At 43.8% G+C, this 24,421-nt stretch overlaps 1 protein-coding gene across 1 annotated transcript in view; it reads left to right on the top strand.

The window, feature by feature from the left end:
* abhd15a (abhydrolase domain containing 15a) overlaps positions 1–20,892 on the top strand; it is a 35,738-nt gene extending 14,846 nt beyond the window's left edge. The window contains exons 2-3 of the mRNA XM_078422285.1: positions 13,582–13,934; positions 17,434–20,892. Of these exons, the coding sequence (XP_078278411.1) occupies positions 13,582–13,934; positions 17,434–17,968 (888 nt within the window). The 3' untranslated portion in view covers positions 17,969–20,892. The remainder of the gene's footprint in view (positions 1–13,581; positions 13,935–17,433) is intronic.
* Positions 20,893–24,421: the final 3,529 nt, after the last annotated feature.

Genomic DNA, 24,421 nt, shown 5'->3' with positions numbered 1-24,421 from the left:
TAGGTGACGTTTCGGGTCGAGACCCTTCTTCAGACTGACTTTTTTTGCTGACTACAGCAATAGACTGAGCTATGAAATGGAACACTGCCTGGCTAACTCGTGCGAGTCTATCTTATTACTGGCCAGTTTTTCCAAGACTTTCGAAAAAATGTAAGCAGAATTCCAGCAGAAAGTTACCAAGCAGGCGGTAATGGATGGCACTAGGGTTGCCAACGTCCTCACTCCCAAATAAGGGACAAAGGGTGACGTCATCGCCCCGCGCCCCACGTGACCTCACCCAGCCAGCGGCCACGTGCTCCCACTTCACCAATGGCGGCCACCATTGGTGGAGCGGGAGCACGTGGCCGCTGGCTGGGTGAGGTCACGTGGGGCGCGGGGCGGTGACGTCACCGTGTCCCGTATTTGGGAGTGAGGAAGTTGGCAACCCCAGGCAGGAGCCAACACAAGTCCAGTGTAAATGCCAAAAGGAGTGCAACAGCAACACACCAACCCAACCCATCAAGCAGCTCCTGCTACATCTGTGGCTATCTGCTTTGCCTGCCGCCCGCAATTGCTTCCCCCAGCCACTGCATAATCCATAGAAATGGAGTGGAAGCGAATCACCCTTGACCCTGAGGGATTGCCTAAGAAAGGGAAGGGGAAGGAAGAAATAAAGTCTGAAGAAGGGTCTCGACCCATTGCTTCCCTCCCGAGATGCTGCCTGACCCGCTGAGTTACTCCAGCATTTCGACCTTCGAGGAAATTCCGTTTCTGGTTTTCTGCTGCGCAACCGCCAACAGCTGGGCTACCTCGTGCAGGTTTCGCTCGCGTGGGTACCGGTTGCAAAAAGGTCATTTAGATTTCTACATGGGCAAGTTTGGTGAGACGATCCATGTCCAAGCTGTCGAGTTGTGACTTGAAGAGTGACAAGGTTGGTGCACATTGGGTGGTTACGGGAAGGATGTTCCACTCTGGGATAGTCCATGGAGATAGTGACTGTAGGCGGCTATTTTTGTTTGCTCTAATTGTAGCATAAATGAAGTGACCTGAGGACTGTCTTGTAAATTTCTGGGTATTGGATTGAATGAATACAATACAATATATCTTTATTGTCATTGTACAGGGGTACAACGAGATTGGGAATGCGCCTCCATACGATGCAATCATTTAATTAGCTAGTCAGTATTAATTTAAACAACCCAATGAAACAAATTGTAACAGTTTTAAAACAGAATAAAGTGCAAGTAGATCTATGCCGGGTCACTGTGCGATGTGACCATCCGGCTCAGCAGGACCGGTTCATAGCAGCTATGGCCCTGGGGATGAAGCTGTTCCTGAGTCTGGAGGTGCGGGCGTAGAAGGCCTTGTATCGTCTGCCCGATGGTAGAAGTTCGAACAGATTGTTGCAGGGGTGTGAAGAGTCTTTGTGGATGCTGGTGGCTTTTCTGAGGCATCGTGTGTTGTAGATGCCCTCCAAGGCTGGTTGCTGTGTTCCGATGGTCCTCTGAGCTCTATGGACTACCCGCTGAAGAGCTTTCCTCTCTGCCTCCGTGCAGCTGAGGTACCACACAGGGATGCCATGTGTTGGGATGCTCTCTATGGTGCAGCGGTAGAATGTCGTCAGCAGCTGTTGGGGTAGACCAGACTTATTCAGTGTTCTCAGGTAGAACAGTCGTTGCTGTGCCTTCTTGACCAGCGCAGCAGTGTTATTGGACCATGTTAGGTCCTCCGAAATGTGAGTGCCCAGAAACTTGAAGCTGGACACTCTCTCCACACTGTCCCCATTGATAAAGATCGGGGCGTATTCCCCGTTGTGTGACCTACGGAAGTTGATGATCAGCTCCTTGGTCTTGGAGGTGTTTAGGGACAGGTTGTTATCAGGAAGTGGTATATGTTACTGGATATGATGCCATGAGTCTCTTTGGAGACAGTACATAAGTGGGCTACGGTGCGTCCTGACTCCAGCGACTCCCAGCCAAGGCGATTTAACATATCGGAGACGCTTGACTGTCTTGAGTAGTCGTTACAAACAAACCCTGCTGCGCGCCTCTGAACCTTGTCAAGGGTGTCAAATAAAAAGCCTGATGCTGCCGATTCCTGAGTGACCAATGTGACCTGGGGAAACAGTTGAGCAGATTTATCCATTACTGATTAGTGAAGAAGGTCCATTGAATGTTACATTTTGATAGGATGGTGGTTATCAGAGTTCATCAGCAGCGACAGCCTGACAAATACTTGCAGAAGCTAAGCACCAAACACTCGGATGACAGGAAGTAACAAAGTAGATTCCTTATCTTTCAGCCCTTGCTGCTCTGCAACTTGTACCTGAAGCTGCATAACTGCCCGCCATTTGAGAGGACTATCTAGAACACCCACATCTGTGACACAATTGCACCAAAACCACATCAATCTGAGAAACCGCAGGCATGATCACAGCAGACAGATCTAGCGGCTGCTCTGCGGATAATTGACACTAAAGTATTTTCGTCAGTCACGAAAGGCCATTTATATTGATGCACATGTGATCAAAATTACAATCCTTAACATTCACTTTGAAAATCCACTAATTTAATGTTCCAGAAACAGTAGTTTATCTTTATCACTAAAAAATAAAATTGACATGATCTTCAAAAACATGTCACAGGATCTGTGCATGTACAGCATCGGTGTGACATGTGCAGTGTCATCCATTATTGATTACTGAACTAACCCCATTAAATATCAAACCTTGACAGAGCCATGGTTGTCAGAGGATGTATAGTTAGTTCATTTGAAGTGACAGCCAGACAAATACTTGCAAAACCACACCATGTGAACGCTCAATACAACGTCACTCAATACAGGCGGGGGAAGAAACCAGATTGAAACCTTGTGATTTTTATTTTGGCGCAGTTCCATTTTGTTAGAAATTTGTTACTTGATGCATTTGAATAGTTTCGATGTTTTTCCATCTTACCGCAATAATGTTGTAATCATTAATCATCTTGAGTAGGAAAATAACTGCAGATGCTGGTACAAATCGAAGGTATCACAAAATGCTGGAATAACTCAGCAGGTCAGGCAGCATCTTGCAGAGAAGAAATGGGTGACATTTCGGGTCGAGACCCTTCTTCAGACTGATGTCAGGGGCGGGCGGGACAAAGAAAGGATATAGGTGGAGACAGGAAGAGTGGGAGAACTGGGAAGGGGGAGGGGAAGAGTGGGACAGAGGAACTATCTAAAGTTAGAGAAGTCAATGTTCATATCGCTGGGGACAGGGGAACTATCTAAAGTTAGAGAAGTCAAGCAGTGTGAACATTGACTTCTCTAACTTTAGATAGTTCCTCTGTCCCTCTCTTCCCCTCCCCCTTCCCAGTTCTCCGACTGTCTTCCTGTCTCCACCTATATCCTTTCTTTGTCCCGCCCATGACATCAGTATGAAGAAGGGTCTCGGCCCGAAACGTCACCCATTTCTTCTCTCCAAGATGCTGCCTGACCTGCTGAGCTTTGTGATATTTTGTGATACCGTCGATTAATTATCTTGAAATAGTTTCATCTTAATGGACCTGTGCTATTCTTTTGAGTTGTCTACTTTGTGGTTCAAATTGCAAAGCGCAGACTTCATTAGTATCAAGAAGTAGTTTACTAGATCCAAATGTGAGATTAACATCGGTCAGGAATTTGACCGATTCCTAATTTGAGGAAGGACGTCCTTGCTATTGAGGCAGTGCAGCGTAGATTCACGAGGTTAATCCATGGGATGGAGGGATTGGCATATGAGGAAAGATTGAAAAGACTAGGCTTGCATTCACTGGAGTCTAGAAGGATGAGAGGGTATCGTATAGAGACGTATAAAATTATAAAAGGACTAGACAAGCAAGATGCAGGAAAAATGTTCCCAATGTTGGGGGAGTCCAGAACCAGGGGATACAATCTAAGAATAAAGAGGAGGCCATTTAAAACGGAGGTGAGAAGAAACTTTTTCACCCAGAGAGTTGTGACTTTGTGGAATTCTCTGCCACAGAAGACAGTGGAAGCCAATTCACTGGATGAATTTAAAAGAGAGTTAGGTGGAGCTCTAGGGGCTAGTGGAATCAAGCGATATGGGGAGAAGGCAGGCAGAGGTTACTGATTGTAGATGATCAGCCATGATCACAATGAATGGCGGTGCTGGCTTGAAGGGCCAAATGGCCTCCTCCTGCACCTATTTTCTATGTGTCTATGTGTCTAGGATGATTTGTCCAGTTTGTGGTAATTTTCTCCTACATCTCCCCTGAATTCACCCTGAATCTGTGCAGGTGGGAAAATATAATCAAGACTCACAGAGCAGCACTGCTCAGATTTCTTAAACAGCACAAATAAAATGATATAAATACAAATACTATAAATAACATAACATGAGATGTTATATAAAATTACAGAAGACAATGATGTAAAACACGACAAATTGTTGCATGTTAGTATGTCCTCCGTGTTCTGTAACTTCCACAGCTTTGATCTTTAACTATAACCTACGGCATATACCTCTCTATGACTCTGTACAGGTGATCAACGCTGTCCAAAGTTCTTGTGCGAGCTATTCTTTAACTGAAGTGTTATTCACTCTTTGATATTTTAGTTGATCCAGCGGGGTGGCACAGTGTTGCAGCTGGTAGAGCTATTGCCTCAGAACGCCAGAGACCTGGGTTTGACCCTGACCTAGGGTTTTATCTGTGTGGAGTTTGCATGTTCTCCCTGTGGCTGCATGGGTTTCTTCTGGGTGCTCAGGTTTCCTCCAACATCCCAGGCACATGCAGGTTGGGAGGTTGAATGGTCTATGTAAATGGCCTCTAGTGTGTAAGGAATGGATGAGAAAATGGGTTAACTAGTGTGAACGGGTGATCAATGGTCGGCGTGGACTCAGTGGGCTCAAGTGACTGTTTTACATTCGGGATGTCTATACTAAATGGCAAACTAAGCTTGCATTTCCTTTGGATGCTAAAGTCAGTCATGTTTTATAATCCAAATTTCATACTGTGCCAATTTGAATGAGACAATGTTCTCTTTTGATGTACTACCTTCATCTTGTTTGCTGCTACAAGAAATATTTGATCTCCAACCATTAGCACAACAAAGATACTTTGATGGGGAAAAGGTTGCTCGTTCCATTTAATAATGTTTGCCACTTTCAAATGTCACTGGGGTCAGAACTGAGCCATCTTGTCATTTATGCCGTGACTTGCAAATGTTGGTGATATCAACACAGCGGGGGAACCAGAAGAAAAGTCTTGCTTTAAAAGGGCAAAATCTGCAAAATTTATTTCGGTTTACTAGTCTATTTGGGGAAAAAACAACAAAGATTGACACTGCATCTCCCACAGCATCTTGGAATAGAAATTCAATTTCAGTTTACCACGAGTTCAGTGAAGTCACCTGACTACAATTTATCCAGCAATTTTTCAAAACGATAAATAATTTCACGATATTCAGACCTCGAAAGTAAAGTCAATGCAGAATAATGACTATGATACTCTGCAAATTATACCACTCAGGTTTATTCATACCTGTGTCTCAAGTAAATAGTGGTTAGCACATACTTGTCTGTTTACCGTAATATTATATTTCTCTGTAGCTATAACATTAAAGTGAATTCCCAGAATTGTGATATGTTTATTTTGATGCTATGAACCTCACCAATGATTACTGAAGTACAGCAAAGATTCTTAGGGGATGCTTTACCTCAAGACTACAATATTCCCTTCCAGCCCTTTAGTTTAGTTTAGTTTGGAGATACAGCGTGGAAACAGGCACTTTGGCCCATCGAGTCAGCACTGACCAACGAATGCCGTACAGGCAACCCTGCACTATCCGACACGCCGGCGACAATTTACAAATTCTACCAAAGCCAATTAACCGACAAACCTACACGTCTTTGAAATGTGGGAGGAAACCGGAGCACCCGGAGAAAACCCATGCAGTCACAGGGAGAATGTACAAGACTCCACGCAGACAGCACCCGTAGTCAGGATCGAACGCGGGTCCCTGGTGCTGTAAGGCAGCAACTCTACCGCTGCGCTACCGGGCAGCCCCGCAAGAGCCCCGCCAAATTTCACAAGATAAAAGACTTGTCTATTTAATTAATAATAATAATAATAATCCATTTATTTTATATAGCGCCTTATCACATGCTCAAAGCGCTTTACAAAAACAATTAACATAGAAACAAACAGACAAACTATCCTGACGGAAAAGCGGCGAATACACAACGCCAGCGTCCTCTCACGTCAGGGTCCGGCAGTAGACATTAAAAAGCACAAGACACACAGATATAATTTTTTACACAAAACAGCCATCACAGTGATTGCTCTAGGCATACCCTCACTGTGATGGAAGGCAAAGTCTTATCTCCTCCTCATTCTTCTCCCGTGGTGCCACGAGGTGATCGAGGCTCCCAACTTTTTGAAGCCCCCACCGGGCGATGGAAAGTCCCAGGGCCGAGCCGAGCAGGCCGATGAAAGTCCTGAGCCCCCACCGGGCGATGGAAAGTGCTGCGGCCGAGCCACGCAGGGCGATGAAAGTCCTGAGCCCCCACCGGGCGATGTAAAGTGCTGCGGCCGAGCCACGCAGGGCGATGAAGGGCCTGCGGGCGGGTTGATCGAACCTTGCGCTTCGGGGCGGTCGAAGCTGCTACGGCTGGAGCTCCCAAAAGCCGGTCGCCAGCCAGGGACCTGCGAACTCCCGATGTTGCAGTCTGCAGGGCCCACGGCCGAAGCCTCCGAGATGGTAAGTCCAGGCCCTGCGACCGGAGTCTTTGCGGCCGACTCCACAGTGTTAGGCCGTAGCGCGAACGGAGATACGACACGGTAAAGGTCGCATCTCCGTTGAGGAGGAGATTTGAAAAAAGGTTTCCCCCAACCCCCCCACCACCCCCCTACATACACAGAATTAAAAATAAAACAAAACGTACATTTAACAACGACAATGACAAAAAAACAACAACAAAAACGGAGAGACTGCCGGTGAGCCGCAGCTGCAGAACACAGCCACGCCCCCTAATTAAGTAGCCCTGTGTGTCCTGGGCACAAAGCTGGTAGAGGGAATGGCTGGCAAAGGTTGGTAAATGTCCCCATTGCAACCCATCCCGTCAAAAGGACATTTGTACTCTCTCTGCGGTACGGTGGCGCAGCGGTAGAGTTGCTGCCTTACAGCGAATGCAGCGCCGGAGATTCAGGTTCGATCCTGACTACGGGCGCCGTCTGTACGGAGTTTGTACGTTCTCCCCGTGACCTGCATGGGTTTTCTCCGAGATCTTTGGTTTCCTCCCACACTCCAAAGACGTACAGGTATGTAGGTTAATTGGCTGGGCAAATGTAAAAATTGTCCCTAGTGGGTGTAGGATAGTGTTAATGTGCGGGGATCGCTGGGCGGCGCGGACCCGGTGGGCCAAAGAACCTGTTTCTGGAGACTACTGATATATTGGATCAAGGCCATGCCCACAACTCTTGTTGAGGCACATTCAGCTATTCACCAGCATACAGTTGACCCGATAGACAATTATCAATAACATGACAGAGCCAAAAGACATGGGAACCGTACGAATTAGGAGCTTGATTTAGGTTAGTGGAAACGAGCACTTCAGCCTACCAAGTCCACGTCAACCATTGATCACCCATTCATACTAGTTCCATGTTATCCTAAGTTCACATCGATTCCGTACCCACTTAGGTCAATGCCATGGAGCCCAATTAACCTACAAACCCACACGTCTATGAGTTCACAGCTTCATCTAGTGATGATCTAAAAGCAGATCTCGACTATCTCCCAAAAGAATTGGGAGTTGACCTCCTCCGACAGGATATGATTGCACGATGACATGACTGACCACTGGGGTTGCCAACTTCCTCGCTCCTAAATACGAGACAAAGGGTGGCGTCACCGCCCCGCGCCCCCGAAGTGACCTCACCCAGCCAGCGGCCACGTGGAGCGGGAGCACGTGGCCGCTGGCTGGGTGAGGTCACATGGGGCGCGGGGCGGTGACGTCATCCTTTGTCTCTTATTTGGGAGTGAGGACGTTGGCAACCCTAGTGCCATCCATTACCGCCTGCTTGGTAACTTTCTGCTGGAATTCTGCTTACATTTTTTCGAAAGCCTTGGAAAAACTGCCCAGTAACGAGATAGACTCGCACGAGTTAGTCAGGCATTTCATAGCGCAGTCTATTGCTGTAGTCAGCAAAAAAAATCAGTCTGAAGAAGGGTCTCGACCCGAAACGTCACCTATTCCTTTTCTCCAGAGATGCTGTCTGACCCGCTGAGTTACTCCAGCTTTTTGTGTCTGTCTTCGAAAAAAAACTCCATGGTTCTAAGGCCTGGAGAAACTTACTTCCACTTAACATGGACTGCACACAAGAGTCCAAGGAGCCCTCCTGTAATTGTTTTTCCTAACCACCAGTGTATTAAGCCACACAATAAGTGAATGTGAAAGTAGCCTCCATGTACATCATATATTGTGTTAATATGATGTGATGTCTGGCCACAATGCTAGACAATAGACAATAGACAATAGGTGCAGGAGTAGGCCATTCAGCCCTTCGAGCCAGCACCACCATTCAATGTGATCATGGCTGATCATTCTCAATCAGTACCCCGTTCCTGCCTTCTCCCCATACCCCCTGACTCCGCTATCCTTAACAGCTCTATCTAGCTCTCTCTTGAATGCATTCAGAGAATTGGCCTCCACTGCCTTCTGAGGCAGAGAATTCCACAGATTTACAACTCTCTGACTGAAATTTTTTTTCCTCATCTCCGTTCTAAATGGCCTACCCCTTATTCTTAAACTGTGGCCCCTAGTTCTGGACTCCCCCAACATTGGGAACATGTGTCCTGCCTCTAACGTGCCCAACCCCTTAACAATCTTATATGTTTCTATAAGATCCCCTCTCATCCTTCTAAATTCCAGTGTATACAAGCCTAGCCGTTCAAGTCTTTCAACATATGACAGTCCCCCCATTTGCTGTGAAACAGGAACAAGGATTTACACTTGATTAACCCAAACTGACTCAACAGTTAATTCAGGCTATACTTACTATGGCGAGGGTGGATTTTAATTCATATTTGTGTTTGATTAAATATATTTGCTTTTTTGATTTTACTAAGATATTTGTGCATCACTTAGGCTACCACAAGGAGTGCAAATCTACAGTCGATTGATTTCTGAAGAACTGATAACACAATGTGAAATAACTTAAATGTGCCCAAAAATATCCCTTGCGTGAAAGCTTCAGAAATTGCATTCCTGCTTTGAAATCAATTATTCAAGATGATTAAAATGCACTTTCAAAATACGGGAATCAATACGGGATGTCCCGGCTAATACGGGACAGTTGGCAGCCCTACAGTGACCACAGGAAAAGCACACTGCGTTCACGCAGCAGCAATGGGAGAGAACCTTGATTGTAGAATCTTAACCAAATCTGCACCAGAGGAAGCTTTTCAACATTTCCCATTTAAAATTGTACTCTATTTACAGGATTAAATACCAAGCCTGAAAGTTGAACCTGGCAATTTTAGTTTTCGAATAACTAGACAAGATATATTCTGCCCAGATGGTGCAAGGATTTCAAAATTAAATATTACGTTGAAAGATAATCATCTACATTTTGCTTATCACAGCACCATTTATAATAATGTTACTGTAAAATCAAAGGGTTTGATTATACTGACTGCAACATGTAATCCTATAATGAGTACATGTGCGCCATTCAATTTACACATTCACATACAAATTAGTTCCGCTACTGTACTTCGTTTCTGCCGTGCGATTCACGAACTCATCAATAATAAAGGAATCTGAAAATGCTCTGATGTTCCTTCAAAGGCTCTTGAAATGCATCTAATCTGCATTGGTTAGAGACTCATTCGCCGTATGTTGTTTTTTTTTGTAAGCTCTCTTTGATTTGAGAAGCTGTAATGTGGTGTCTTTCAAGACATTTTTTTTTTTTAAAGAAAAGCTGACTACCAGTTAGGTAGATATTGAGAACAGTCCTGTTTTGACTCGGTCGGTTTTCAGGATCTTGGCATCACTGGCTCGGCCAGCTTTCATTGCTCTTTCCAAACTGCCCAGGAGAAGGCAGTGGTGAGCTGTCTTCTTGAGCCGCTGCAGTGTTTCCAGTGAAGGTATTTTCACAATACCAATGTTGCGCAGGGAATTCCAGGATTTAGATGCTGTGATAATGATATATTTCCAAGTTATGAATGTGTGTGACTTGGAGGGGAATCTGCATATGGTGTTATCCCCATATGCACGAACCTCGTTTATTCTCGGTGGCAGTGGTTGCCAGTTCGAGAGGTGCTGTTCGAGTAGTTTAAGAAGGTAACAGCAGTGGAGGTAACAGACTGCTTTGGTCTGAATGGTATAGACCTTCTTGACGTTTGTTGTAAGTGCATGATTCCAAGTGGAGAGTATTCCACCTTGTAGACTGTGGGAGGGTTATGGGATACCAGGAATGAGTTGCTCCCCAAAAAATACCTAGTGTCTCACCAACTGTTGTAGCCATCGTATTGGATCGACTGGGCTTATACACACTGGAATTTAGAAAGATGAGAGGGGATCTTATAGACACATATACAATTCTCAAGGAATTGGACAGGCTAGATGCAGGAAAAATGTTCCCAGTGTTGGGGGAGTCCAGAACCAGGGATCACAATTTAAGAATAAGGGGTGGGCCATTTAGGACTAAGATGAGGAAAAACTTTTTCACCCAGAGAGTTGTGAATCTGTGGAATTCTCTGTCACAGAAGACAGTGGAGGCCAATTCACTGGATGTTTTCAAGAGAGAGTTAGATATAGCTAGAGATAGACAAAAAGCTGGAGAGAAGGAATGGGTGACGTTTCGGGTCGAGACCCTTCTTCAGACTCTTGGGGCTAACGGAATCAAGGGATATGGGGAGAAAGCAGGAATGGGGTACTGATTTTGGTTGATCAGCCATGAACATATTGAATGGCCAAAGGGCCGAATGGCCTGCTCATGATCCTATTTTCTATGTTTCTATGTATTCATGTGTCTGGCTCAGTTGAGCTTCTGGCCAATAGTGATCACCATGATAATGATAGCAGAGGCTTGACACTTATAGAGTAAGACTCTTTTGTTGCGAGATGGTGATTCATTGTTGTGGCACAAATGTTACTTGTCATTTATTAGCCCTTGCCTTCATGCTGTATGCAGGTGTTAATCGATTTATTTGTATGATACAGCATGGAAACAGGCCTTTGGCCCCACCAAGTCCATGCTAAATTTTGATCGCTCATTCACACTGGTTCTATGTTATCCCACTTTCACATCCACTCTTTACACACAATAAAGGCAATTTACAGAGGCAAATTTACAGAGGCAGTATTACAAAGAAGTACTCGCATGACACCCACACAGTCACTGGGAGAATATGAAAACTCCATGCAAAAGGCACCTGCGGTCAGGTCAGGTCAGGTCTCTAGCGCCGTGAGGCAGCAGCTCCACTAGCTGTGCCACCTTTGTGCTGCAATGTGAACTACTTTATTTGAACTCTTGCATCTACTCTACCATTTGAATAAGATCAAGATTAATTCCTGTCCTCAACTACACCTTCCCATTCAATGGCCATATACCTTTAAGGGAATAAAAATTATCAACAGCACTCTTCATTATACTCTTTATTAAATATTTCACAAATATTTGGGGGAGAAAATGAAGATTCTCAATTTGATGAGTCGTGAAGTTTCCCCTCTTCTTTGATAATACAGGTCTACTCTTTACCTCGTGTCCACGTAACTTTGGCGAAACCAAGCATTGACTCGGCGACCATCTCGCTGAACATTTGCGCTCGGTCTGCCAAGGTCTACTGGTTCTCCCGATATTTTAACTGCTCTTGCCATTCCTATTCTGACCTTTCTGTCCTGGGCCTGCTCCATTGCCAGAATGAGGCCATATGCAAACTGGAGGAACAACATCTCATATTTCGCTTGGGTAGATTATAACCCAATGGTATGAACATTGAATGGTCCAATTTTACTTCATCGAATTCCCCGCCCCTTCTTTCCCCCATCCCACCTTTCTTCCCCTCCACTCTCTCCCCAGTGCATTTATTCTCCCCTCCCCAACACTTTCCACCTACATCCCCTCTTCTAGCTTCACAATTCACAACTCTTCAACCTTTGTGTCTCATACCTCCTGTATGAAGTTGTGTGAATAACGACAAGTTGTTAAACTTCATAATGTGCTTTATTGACCACGAGGCTGCAGAACAAAGACCAAGCCCGTACATTCCATTTGAATACTCCCGTGTCCAACTGAACCTCCCTAGCACGCATGCGCTAGATAAGACATTCCAGGAACAGTCCAAAGGAATACCCGACATGGATCAGGAATACAGTGACTGGATCAGGAATACAGTTACTGATCTACACGTCCTGTCTTTTCATCTCTGGCCTTTGTCCAACCATCTGCCTATCAACCCCCCCCCCCCCCCCCCCCCCTCACCTGTATCTGCCTATTGCCTGCCAGGCTTTGTCTTGCCCCTCCACTATTCCAGCTTTCTTTCCTCCCCTACAATCAGTCTGAAGAAGAGTCCTGACATGAAAGGTCACCTATCTATGTTCTCCAGAGATGCCGCCTGACCCGATGAGTTATGCCATTACTTTGTGTCCTTTTTTAATAAACCAGCATCATCAGTTTCTTGTTTCTAACCTTGTCATAGTCATTCCAGCCTTGAAAAATAACCTCTCAGAATTTACCCTGTCAAAGCCTGTCAGAATATTATCTTTCAGTGAGGTTATCTCTCATTCTTCCAAATTACAAGACCGTAAGCCTTAAAGGGACTGTGGGAAATTGGACCCAAGTTGCTGAGAAAGACACTCAAATATTAAGAAGATGGTACATGGTATTTTATCAAGGACATTTAAAGATGACCATTGTATGATGATGTCCATAGAAATGCCCATGTCTGTGATTGAATAATGAGAAAAGCAATGAGTAAAAATCATAAGTTCATAAGTGATAGGAGCATTTGGTCATTAGGCCATTCGGCCCATCAAGTCTACTCCACCATTCAATCATGGTTGATCTATCTTTCCCTCTTCGCCCCACTTTCCTGTCTTCTCCCCATAACCCCCGAAATGTTGGAAAGCCTACTTCAACTAAGATGTTATTGAATATATTTACAAACCTGCCGTTTTGTCTTGAGATTGTCTAATTTTACAAATTATGAAAGAAAACGTTTCCGAGTAGAAAAAAGTTCATGATGTCTGAATGAATGAATGAATGAATGAATGAATGAATGAATGAATGAATGAATGAATGGATGAATGAATGAATGAACCAAAACTGGATGGTAAAGTATTTTCTAACACATGAACTGCCCTTCAAGAGGGTCATCCTGGTGAAAGTATCTGAACATGGATACTGAACTGAGGTTCTTAATGGTCGTTAACGTTAAGTACACACCAAAATTTGCTTCTTGACAGTTTGGTCCACAGTGCTAGAGAGTGTGAGACCAAGGCAATGCACATCTCCAAATTTGTGCTCCTTAATGGTCTGTAGCCACATGGAGCTAAATATCTGGCTCAACTAAACAATACTATAAATTGTGCTAATTCTGATTTTGTCTTTGAAGCTTTGTGCCTCAGCCCTGGATTGTGGCCACCGCCCAGTAATATTTAATAGAAGATGCCAGAATGGATGCCTTTTGACCACACTGAAGCTGCAGCAGTTTGGTGATCCATCTGATCTCAGAGAAGCAGTCAAATACATTCGATACAAACATCCAAATGCCAGGCTCTTCACTGTAAGTGAGAGCACAGGCGCTGGGCTGTTGCTCTCTTACCTTGGCGAGTGTGGATCCTCCAGCTATGTGACATGTGCTGCCTGCATCTCACCCATCTTCAGATGCCAGGAGTGGTTTGAGAAAGGATCTCCCTGGCTTTATCATTGGCTTCTGCTCCTTTATCAAAAAACTTGGCTGAGCAGGTGAGTGATTTGAAAAGTATTTGTTGCTCACTGTGAACTTGGCAGGTATACAGTACATGAAGAAGGGTCTCGACCCAAAACGTCACCCATTCCTTCTCTCCAGAGATGTTGCCTGACCCGTTGAGTTACTCCAGCATTTTGTGTCTACTTTCGATTTAAACCAGCATCTGCAGGTTTTTTTCATACCCATGCTGCAGTTAATATTTGTTACGGAACCTATTCCTGTACTGTGGAAGCTCCTTTTCCTACACTGCAGGGAGGTCACTTCATAACATGCTGCAGGCTTTCCCAATGATTATTGACCATTCTCAGTGAACTACCTCACTATTCAGCACTTATTCAATTTTCATGAAAAGATGAAGGACTTGGGTACCATGAAACATTTTCCTTTTTTTTTCAATTTGCTAAAATTAGGCAGGTACATGGATAGGACAGGTTTAGAGGGATATGGGCCAAATGCAGGCAGGTGCAACTAGTGTAGATGGGTGATGTTTGTGAGATGCAAATGAAGTCTGAGGCAAAATCGCAGTGGATTGTGGGCCGGAGGGCCTATTCTTGTGCTGCACTCTTCTATGTTCTATTTTATGGAGATCAGGCACAACATCATTTGGTCTGGGTAAGATATTTTTGATGCCAATTTGATGATGCTACTGCCATTTTTAAAATATATATATTGAACTTTTGGTGTTTATTATGGGTTTTACAGGGTAATATGTTTTCGTATCTGTTGTTCTGCTGCGTGTAAGAATTTCATTTTTCCATTTCGGGACATATGACAATAAAACACGCTTCACTCACACAGTGGAGAAGTGGTACAAATGTTACTTGACTTTTATCAGTTCAAGTTTCAAAGTTGTTTAGGACTTTGTTACATGCAGGCACGATCGGCTTCATTATCTGAAGAGTGATAAATTGAACTGAACTCCATGTGATCACATTGTATATAGCACTGAAGAAGATAACAGGGATAGGGAGGAATTTGGCAATAAAGGAAAATAATCTTTTATTGGAGCTCTAACAATGGATTCCAGTTTAGGTTAGTGAGTGTGTGGACATTGATAAGAACTTAGTTTGGATTTAGGTAACAACTTTTGAATGATTTGTGGTGTGTGGAAGGTGGGTGAAAGACTAACCAGCAGAACATAGAACTTAATGTAGCAAAAAAAACTGCAGATGCTGGTTAAAATCGAAGGTAGACACAAAATGCTGGAGTAACTCAGCTGGATAGGCAGCATCTCTGGACAGAAGGAATGGGTGAAGTTTCAGGTCGAGACCCTTCTTCAGACTCTGAAGAGTCTCGACCCGAAACATCACCCATTCCTTCTCTCCAGAGATGCTGCCTGACCCGCTGAGTTACTCCAGTATTTTGTGTCCACCTAGGACATAGGACTTGTTGAGTTTGGAAGTCAGAAAGACATATTTCTTTATTTTAACAGCAGATGGGCTGATGCAAAGGTCCAAATGTCGATATGTTAGAGATGAAAACAGTTTACTTTGTGATGAAACTGATATGCATTTGGGGTTAAATAGAATGCCAGGATAAACAGCGTGGTTCAAACTGAGAGGGTGGTCAGGGATGGACATGAAATCTAGAGCTGCCACCTAAAATGAAAAGCTCTCAGGCACCTCTAAAGGCAACAAAGCATTGCGCATTTGATGTAAGATTATTTTAACGGAGATAAAGCTCATATTGTCATATGCAAAGCTGTTTGTTAGATCTTAGAGTGGATTTATAGACAATAGACAATAGACAATAGGTGCAGGAGTAGGCCATTCAGCCCTTCGAGCCAGCACCGCCATTCAATGCGATCATGGCTGATCACTCTCAATCAGTACCCCGTTCCTGCCTTCTCCCCATACCCCCTCACTCCGCTATCCTTAAGAGCTCTATCCAGCTCTCTCTTGAAAGCATCCAACGAACTGGCCTCCACTGCCTTCTGAGGCAGAGAATTCCACACCTTCACCACTCTCTGACTGAAAAAGTTCTTCCTCATCTCCTTTCTAAATGGCCTACCCCTTATTCTTAAACTGTGGCCCCTTGTTCTGGACTCCCCCAACATTGGGAACATGTTTCCTGCCTCTAATGTGTCCAATCCCCTAATTATCTTATATGTTTCAATAAGATCCCCCCTCATCCTTCTAAATTCCAGTGTATACAAGCCCAATCGCTCCAGCCTTTCAACATACGACAGTCCCGCCATTCCGGGAATTAACCTAGTGAACCTACGCTGCACGCCCTCCATAGCAAGAATATCCTTCCTCAAATTTGGAGACCAAAACTGCACACAGTACTCCAGGTGCGGTCTCACCAGGGCCCGGTACAACTGTAGAAGGACCTCTTTGCTCCTATACTCAACTCCTCTTGTTACGAAGGCCAAGATTCCATTGGCTTTCTTCACTGCCTGCTGTACCTGCATGCTTCCTTTCATTGACTGATGCACTAGGACACCCAGATCTCGTTGAACTCCCCCTCCTCCTAACTTGACACCATTCAGATAATAATCTGCCTTTCTATTCTTACTTCCAAAGTGAATAACCTCACACTTATCTACATTAAACTGCATCTGCCATGTATCCGCCCACTCACACAACCTGTCCAAGTCACCCTGCAGCCTTATTGCATCTTCCTCACAATTCACACTACCCCCCAGGGAATTGTTCATAACTCTGCAAAGTGATGGAGTGCAGAGGAGATTTACCAGAATGCTGGCTGGATTAGCTGGTATTAACTCCAAGGGGAGGTTGGACAAAGGGATTATTTTCTTTGAACGTCAGATGTTAAGGGGAGAACTGATAGGAGTGTATAATATTATGAGAGGCGTTGATGGGGTAGACAGTCAGAACTTTTTCCCCCAATGGTGGAAATGTCAAAGACCAGAGGGCATAGCTTTAATGTGACGGGTGAATTTGTGATGTGGGTGCCTGGAACATGCAGCCTGGGGTGATGGTGGAAGATTACACGTTCGTAGTATTTAAGAGGTTTTAGATAGGCACATGGATATGGCGGGAAAGGAGGAAATGGATCAGGTGCAAGCAGATGAGTTTAGTTTATCTTGACATCATGTTCGGCACTAGGGTTGCCAACTGTCCCGTATTAGCCGGGTCATCCTGTATTTTGAGTTAAATTAGTTTGTCCCGTTCGGGACCGCCCTTGACCTGTATTAGTACGGTTGCCAACTTCCTCACTCCCAAATAAGGGACATCGGGTGACGTCGCCGCCCAGCGCCCCACGCCCCACGTGACCTCACCCAGCCAGCGGCCATGTGCTCCCGCTCCACCAATGGGGGCCGCCATTGTTGGAGCGGGAGCACGTGGCCGCTGGCTGGGTAAGGTCACGTGGGGCGCGGGGCGGTGACGTCACCTTGTCCCGTATTTGGGAGTGAGGGAGTTTTGCAACCACTATTCGGCACAGACATTTTGGGTGAAAGGGCCTGTTCCTGCGCTGTACTTTTCTATGTCATGTTAAAGGCCTCTTTGTTAATATCCTTGCCAACTCCAGGTACACCACTGCACTGGGAGAGATCATCGACATGGATAAGTTGTTTGCCACTCAGACTCTGAAGGAGCTCGAGGAAGCGCTGTTCTGCCAAACCAAGAAGAGCAACCTGTCGTGGGACGCGTACTGGGAGAAGAACGATCCTCTGCGCGACGTGGACGAGGTGGCCGTGCCGGTGCTGTGCATTTGCAGCCAGGATGATCCCTGCCGAGGAGACGCAGACACAACCCTGCCCTTCGAGCTCTTCGAAACCAACCCTCATTTCTTCCTGCTGCTGACCAAACACGGTGGCCATTGCGGCTTCTTGAAGAGCAGGTCCTCGGCATGGAGCCACGAAGTGTTGCTGGAATATTTTAAATCCGTCAGTGAATTCCTCGTGACGGAGGAAAGAACAAAAAGTTTTTCAAAAAGAAAATGTGCAGCAGCTGTAAACTCTATGTCTTACAAATGCGGCAGAGATAATAGCTACAGAGGGGACTCATTTTGCTCCCACAATATTCATGAAATTTTTAGCTGGCAGAGGTCCTACACCAGGTGATTTAAAAATTAGGATCCATCAGGAAATTATGGTTCTTATTGACTTTAAAGGTAAAGTTAAAGCAGCTCTGTTTTACTAGCACCATAAAATGCCCTGTCGTTAATATGGACATGGGAGCAGCAATTTTAACAGACGCCTCCTGTTGTTGATGATTAAACTTTTTTATTTTGGTAACTTAATTTCCAGGCAGCTAGAATATGCCCATTATTTTTGATTGTTCGTGGAAATGAATCTACAACATTTCAATAATATTTTAAGCTAAGACGTAATTTATACGACTAGGCTAGAATGATCGTCAGCTATAGAACGCGTCAACGTATTTGTGAGTCTTATCCATAGTTTAATATTTCCCCTAAGAACAGGGTAGAATTTGCTTATAGCAACTGTTTGTGGTAATTAACGTTGACTTTTATATTCTGTCCCGGGGTGGACCTTAGTTGGCGATTAACCTTTTATCCATTGTTCATACATCAAACGACACTGCCAAGACCCAAGGGACGTTAGCCTTAGATTTTGTATTATCTGCAATCTATTTATTAAAATAAAAGTAACTATGGGGTTACGGATTACTACTTTGTGGCTTAATGTGTTAGGAACAAAATTTATGTTTTTAGCGATCTAAGAATTTGAGATTTTACATGTTTATTAATAAATCCACAGCAATTACATTGTTCTATTAAAATAAGGAAGGGGACATTTAAAAACAAAATATGTGCAGCTGTTAAAAACAACACACACGTTTGTATATTTAATGTGTTTTAAGAAAATATTACATAGCGATCTTGTTTGTGGGTTTTCAGCTATATTTATTGTATCTGTGCAATGTGCTTACACATTAATGTGTTTCTTGACTTGAAACCCTCCCACTTTCAACTAAAGACTGAGGGACGTCTCCGTTTAATTCTCATCTTTGAAATAAAATATTCAGTAATACCAGAGTTCTGTCACTGACTACTCAAGGAACAAATAGAATTTAAGAGACAACAACTGGCTACAAAGATCCACATTAAAAGAAAATTGGTAATACTTTTCATTACATACTATTGATCTGACTTTAATTCCCAATTAAATCTGCATTTAGCTAACAATTTTCCAGATAGCATAGAAGTACGTATCTCTTTAATGTTTGGATAAACAATCATAATATTCGTTGCAACTGTAAAATATTGCCCTTAATTTCACCTAGGACAGGCATGCTTCTGTACTTAACTTTGGCATTTTTTCAACAATTGATGATTTTACATTTCTTCCAGATTTATTATCTTTGTTATTGTTTCACAATTATGTTTTTCTGTGATGTTTATGCGTAACTGGTAGAACCTCATTATTGTTCTGTAACATAGCATGCATTAATTTGCAAAAGAAAAATGCTGAACAACTGTTTTGTACATATAACCAGTGGAATGCAGAGGGGGCAAATCTCATGTACGACACTTCCAAATAGCTTTTGACACCATCCCACATCAGAGGTTAGAATGCAAAATGAAAGCACATGTGACTGGGGTTGTCCATGGACATGGATAGAGAACTGGTTGGCAAGTTGGAAGATTTCTCTGCATCTAAAATCTTTCATCATAAGGTCATAAGTGATAGAAGCAGAATTTGGCCATTCGGCTCATCGAGTTTATTCCGCCATTCAATCATGGCTGATCTATCTCTCCCTCCTAACCCCATTCTCCTGCCTTCTCCCCATAACCCCTGACACCCGCACTAATGAAAAATCTATCTATCTCTGCCTTAGAAATATCAATTGACGGCTTCCACAGCCTTCTGTGGCAAAGAAATCCACAGATTCACCACCCTCTGACTACAGAAATTCCTCATCTTCCGAAAGGAACATCCTTTAATTCTGAGGCTATGACCTCTAGTCCTAGACTCTCCCACTAGTGGAAACATCCTCTCCGCATCTACTATCCAAACCTTTCGGTACATTTCAATGAGGTACCCCCTCATTCTTCTAAACTCCAGCAAGTACAGGCCTAGTGCCATCAAATGTTCATCATATGTTAACCCACACATTCCTGGGATTATTTTTGTAAAGCTCCTCTGGATCCTCTCCAGAGCCAGCACATCCTTTCTCCGATATGATGCCCAAAATTGCTCACAAGGATCATGTTATAATCCTTAAAATATCTAACCCCCCAAAATGGTTGTACTTTCAGGGAATTGATTTGTAGATTCACCAGAATGAAACCAGGAACTTAGAGTTAAGTCAAGAGGACAATTTTTTAAACCAGAATATTAAAATGACAATGTTGAAATAAATGGCAGATCAATTTGTGAAAAGATAGCAGTTGAAAGATTTACAATATATGGATGTGATGACTATGGAATAATTGACCATATGAAGAGGAAAGGAGACTACTTGCTGGAAACAACAGCTTGAAAACGTCATCATTATATCCATAGTCCTGGGAGACTAATCTCTCTAACCTACGCCGACTGTGAACTTCACTTTACAAAGGCTGACAGAATAACTGTTCTGACCGATGTGAAAGTCATGCACTTCATTAAATTACCCAGTGGGTAAGTTCTCTTTGTATTTCTTTTAACGATTGCACTCCTGGAATTGATGTTTCTTACCGTCTCATCTCACAAGTCTCAGAATTAAGTTGCAGAAAGATTGTCCCTAGTGTGTGTAGGATAATGTTAATGAGCGGGGATCGCTGGGCGGCGCGGACCCGGTGGGCCGAAGGGCCTGTTTCCGCGCGGTATCTCTAAATCTAAAAAAAAATCTAAAAAGACTGTTCTGAGAACTTGAAATTTGCAGCCATTGATTTCACAATTATGTTTTTCTATGATGTTGAAGTGTAACTGGTAAGGACTGGTTCACCTCATTATTGATAACTAACTTCTGTTTGGATTATAACGGCAACAGTAAATTAGCTTTTAATTACATTAAATATTGTCTTATGTCCATCATCCAACCCTAACTGTTATTAAAGCTTTTGATTGCAGTACTTCAACCATTTATTGAGTCAAATCATAATTGCAGTCAAATGACAACCTTCCCATTTGCTGATGTAGTTTAATCAGCCCTTAGTTTAATGGGAGAGCAAATCAAGGCAAGGTGCAATGATATCATGACACAGCAACAAAATGGGTCATCGTGAAGGCTTCAATGAGGAAAATTGTATGCACAAAGTCTAAGGCCCGTTCTAATGCTGTTCAACAGCATCAACAATACGATACGGTACGATATAACTTTATTTATCCCAGGAGGGAAATTGATCTGCCAACAGTCATAAAAACACAAAATACATGAAACGTGTAATTAAAGTGACGAGTGGAAAGGATTGGGGATGTGCAAGATTGGGGAGGGGGGGGGATGGGATGGGAGTCAGTCTCAGTTTACCCCACGACAGAAGAGGGAGGAGTTGCACAGTTTGATAGCCACAGGGAAGAAGGATCTCCTGTGGCGTTCTGTGCTGCATCTTGGAGGGTAAGTGTCTGTGAGAGTGAATACAACGTAACCACAGCAACTTTGGCAAATTTGAACTGAATGAGAAAAATTAAGAGCAAATCATACACCTCTAATAGATTCTTTAATCATTCCTAAGCTGTAGTATTACAAATATATCAAAGAACGATGGAATTCAGAGCAATTCTGTAGCCCCAATATTCATTTAACATCAATGTTGTAATAGAGTTATACAGCATGGAAACAGGCCCATGACGACCAACATGCCCATTATTCACTAGCCCTGCCAGCTCTCATTTGACCTATCTCCCTCTAAACTTTTCAAATCCATGTACCTTTTTGAAATGTCTTTTAAATGTTGTTATAGTACCTGCCTCAACGATCTCCTCCAGCAACTTGTTTTACATACCCACCACAAAGTGAAAAAAATGCCCCAGTTCCGATTAAATCTTTCCCCTCTCACCTTAAACCTATGGCCTTTGGTTCTTGATTCCCATACTCTGGGTAAAAGATTCTTTGCATTCACCCTATCTATTCTCATACACATCCGTAAGATCAGCCTTCAGCCTCCTGCGCTCCTAGCCAGCCCAACCTCTCCCTGTAGCACAGGCCCTTGAGTCCTGGCGACATCATTGTAAATCTTCTCTGCATTTTTTCCAGCTTAACCATATCCTTCCCGTCACAGGTTGACCAAAACTGAACACAATACTTATTGTGTGGCCTCGCCAATGTCTTGTACAATGATCCAGCAGTTCACTGTAAAATTATAAACAGGGAGGAAAAAAATTGTCATCCCGAGTTTCCCTCCAGAACATCAAACTAAAGTGATCACATGTGACAGTCGGGATAAAGCATTGCCCATTTTAAATTTTAAAAATGATTTGTATTCACAATAGTCGCCCCTTACATCACCCCTTGCCCCTTGCATGGCTGTGAATTAGATGGAATGTAATGGGGAAAGTAATTTTTTTGTTACATTTGTTCTGCTAATATTCATGTTGGAAAGATGATTGTTCATTTTGGCCCCTATCATATCTTGTAAGATACATTAAGTCCCTGTGCTGTTTGAGCAAGCAGAATGCTCGTGTTTCATATATCCCACAAATTTTCTCTCAGCATAACTACAGCAAAATTGATATGTTTAGCAAATAAATGTTGTCTCCGTTACTAATTAACTAAATCAAGCGCAACTGGGGAAGAGGCTCAAATATTATTAAAATAGCTATCTGAGAGTTTATCAATGTCCGTCTTTCAACCTTTCTGCTTTTACACAGTCAGTTAGAAGCAGCCTGTGGCCATGCATTGATTTTTGTTGATATGACAATATTACATAATGCCTGTCAAATACACCATTTAAAGTGCAATCAAATCATAAATTGCACTTTTCATTCCACAATAGCCCACCGCTCAATGCAGAGGAGAATTTCGAGAAGACCTCTGATCTCTGGTGTCAACCAGCAATAGGGTTGCCAACTTCCTCACTCCCAAATACGGGACAAGGTGACGTCACCGCCCCACGTGACCTCACCCAGCCAGCGGCCACGTGCTGCCGCTCCACCAATGGCGGCCCCCCGAGCCGGGAGGCGGGTTGCTACGCAACCTCCATTAGGCGGCGCCCGGGCCTCCGTACCAAGACTGTCTGAAGCTAAAATGTCAGAAACCTAGATTGTCGGGACCTAAACTGTCGGGACCTACAGTTTTGGGGCTTACAGTGTCGGGGCCTACAGCGTCCGGGCCTACAGCACCCCCCGGACCTAATACGGGACAAGAGCGGTCCCGTACGGGACAAAACAATTTAGCCCAAAATACGGGATGTCCCGGCTAATACGGGTCAGTTGGCAACCCTAACCAGCAATGCCAATAGTAAATCATGTTTCAGAAAAGCAAACTGTAATGTGTCAGCAACAGCAGAAACCAGAGCTGTGACCTTGCTCATCCAGCGTGAGGTCAGTGGGGAAGGGACAGGAGCGGCCAGTAAAGCAGCGAGCAGGAATCTCATCTCAACTTCCACATCACCTCATATTTGCACAGCAGAGATGAGTTCCCATGATGCAGCATGCTCCGGGTGAACAGTATGCCGATAGAGAGATGGAAAATCATCTGTCGTCAGTTCGTAAGGGCCTACATATCTGTAAAACTTTTGTTAAGTCGCATTTGGAGCATTACACGTTGTTCAGGAAGGATATGGAGACTTTGAAGAGGGTGCAGAAGAGATTTACCAGTTGCTGAAGATTCCTTGTGTCCAGAGATGCTGCCTGACTCGCTGAGTTACTCCAGCTTTTTGTGTCTATCTTCAGTTTAAACCAGCATCTGCAGTTCCTTCCTACACATTGCCAGAATGCTGCTTGGATTAGGAGGTATTAGCTACAAGGAGAGATTGGACAAATCCTCTGGAATTTTCTGTGGAACTCTGGAGGTTGAGAGTAGATCAGATAGAAGTAAATAAAATTACTAGAAGCAGAGATTGTGTAGACAGTCAGAACCTTTTTTTCCCCTTGGTGGAACACTGGAGGGCATAGCTTTAAAGGTGAGAAGATCAAAATGTGTGGGCAAGTTCTTTTTTGCACAGAGCATGGTGGATGCCTGGAACGCATTGGCAGGGTGTAGTGGAGGAAGGTACAATAGTTGCATGAACATACTTTTAGATACACACATGGATATGTGGGAAATGAAGGAATACGGATCATATGCCGGCACATGATTATAATTTGTTTTGGTGTCTTGTTCGGCACAGACAATGTGGGCACATAGGCCTGTTCCTGTGCTGTACTGTTCCATGTTCTATGCAGCAATTAATTGCATTGTGTATGTGTGTGCATGTGTGTGTGCGTGTGCGCGCGTGTATGTGTGGATTGAGTGTCAAGGTAATTATTTCCACATTACACAGCACAAATTTATTTCTGACTCTTATCATTTTTCCCCTTTGCTGCTTGTCATAACAGGGAAGACTTGAATACATATACTTCTTCACACCCTGAAAAACTCATTTCTTCATAGCATTCTATCCTTATTGACCTCATTTCAGCTTCTAC

This window comes from Rhinoraja longicauda, chromosome 26, assembly GCF_053455715.1.
Source record: "Rhinoraja longicauda isolate Sanriku21f chromosome 26, sRhiLon1.1, whole genome shotgun sequence".
In the NCBI taxonomy this organism is placed as follows: domain Eukaryota; kingdom Metazoa; phylum Chordata; class Chondrichthyes; order Rajiformes; family Arhynchobatidae; genus Rhinoraja; species Rhinoraja longicauda.
The sequence above is the reverse complement of the archived record's forward strand: the minus strand, read 5'-3'. Positions and strand labels throughout refer to the sequence as shown.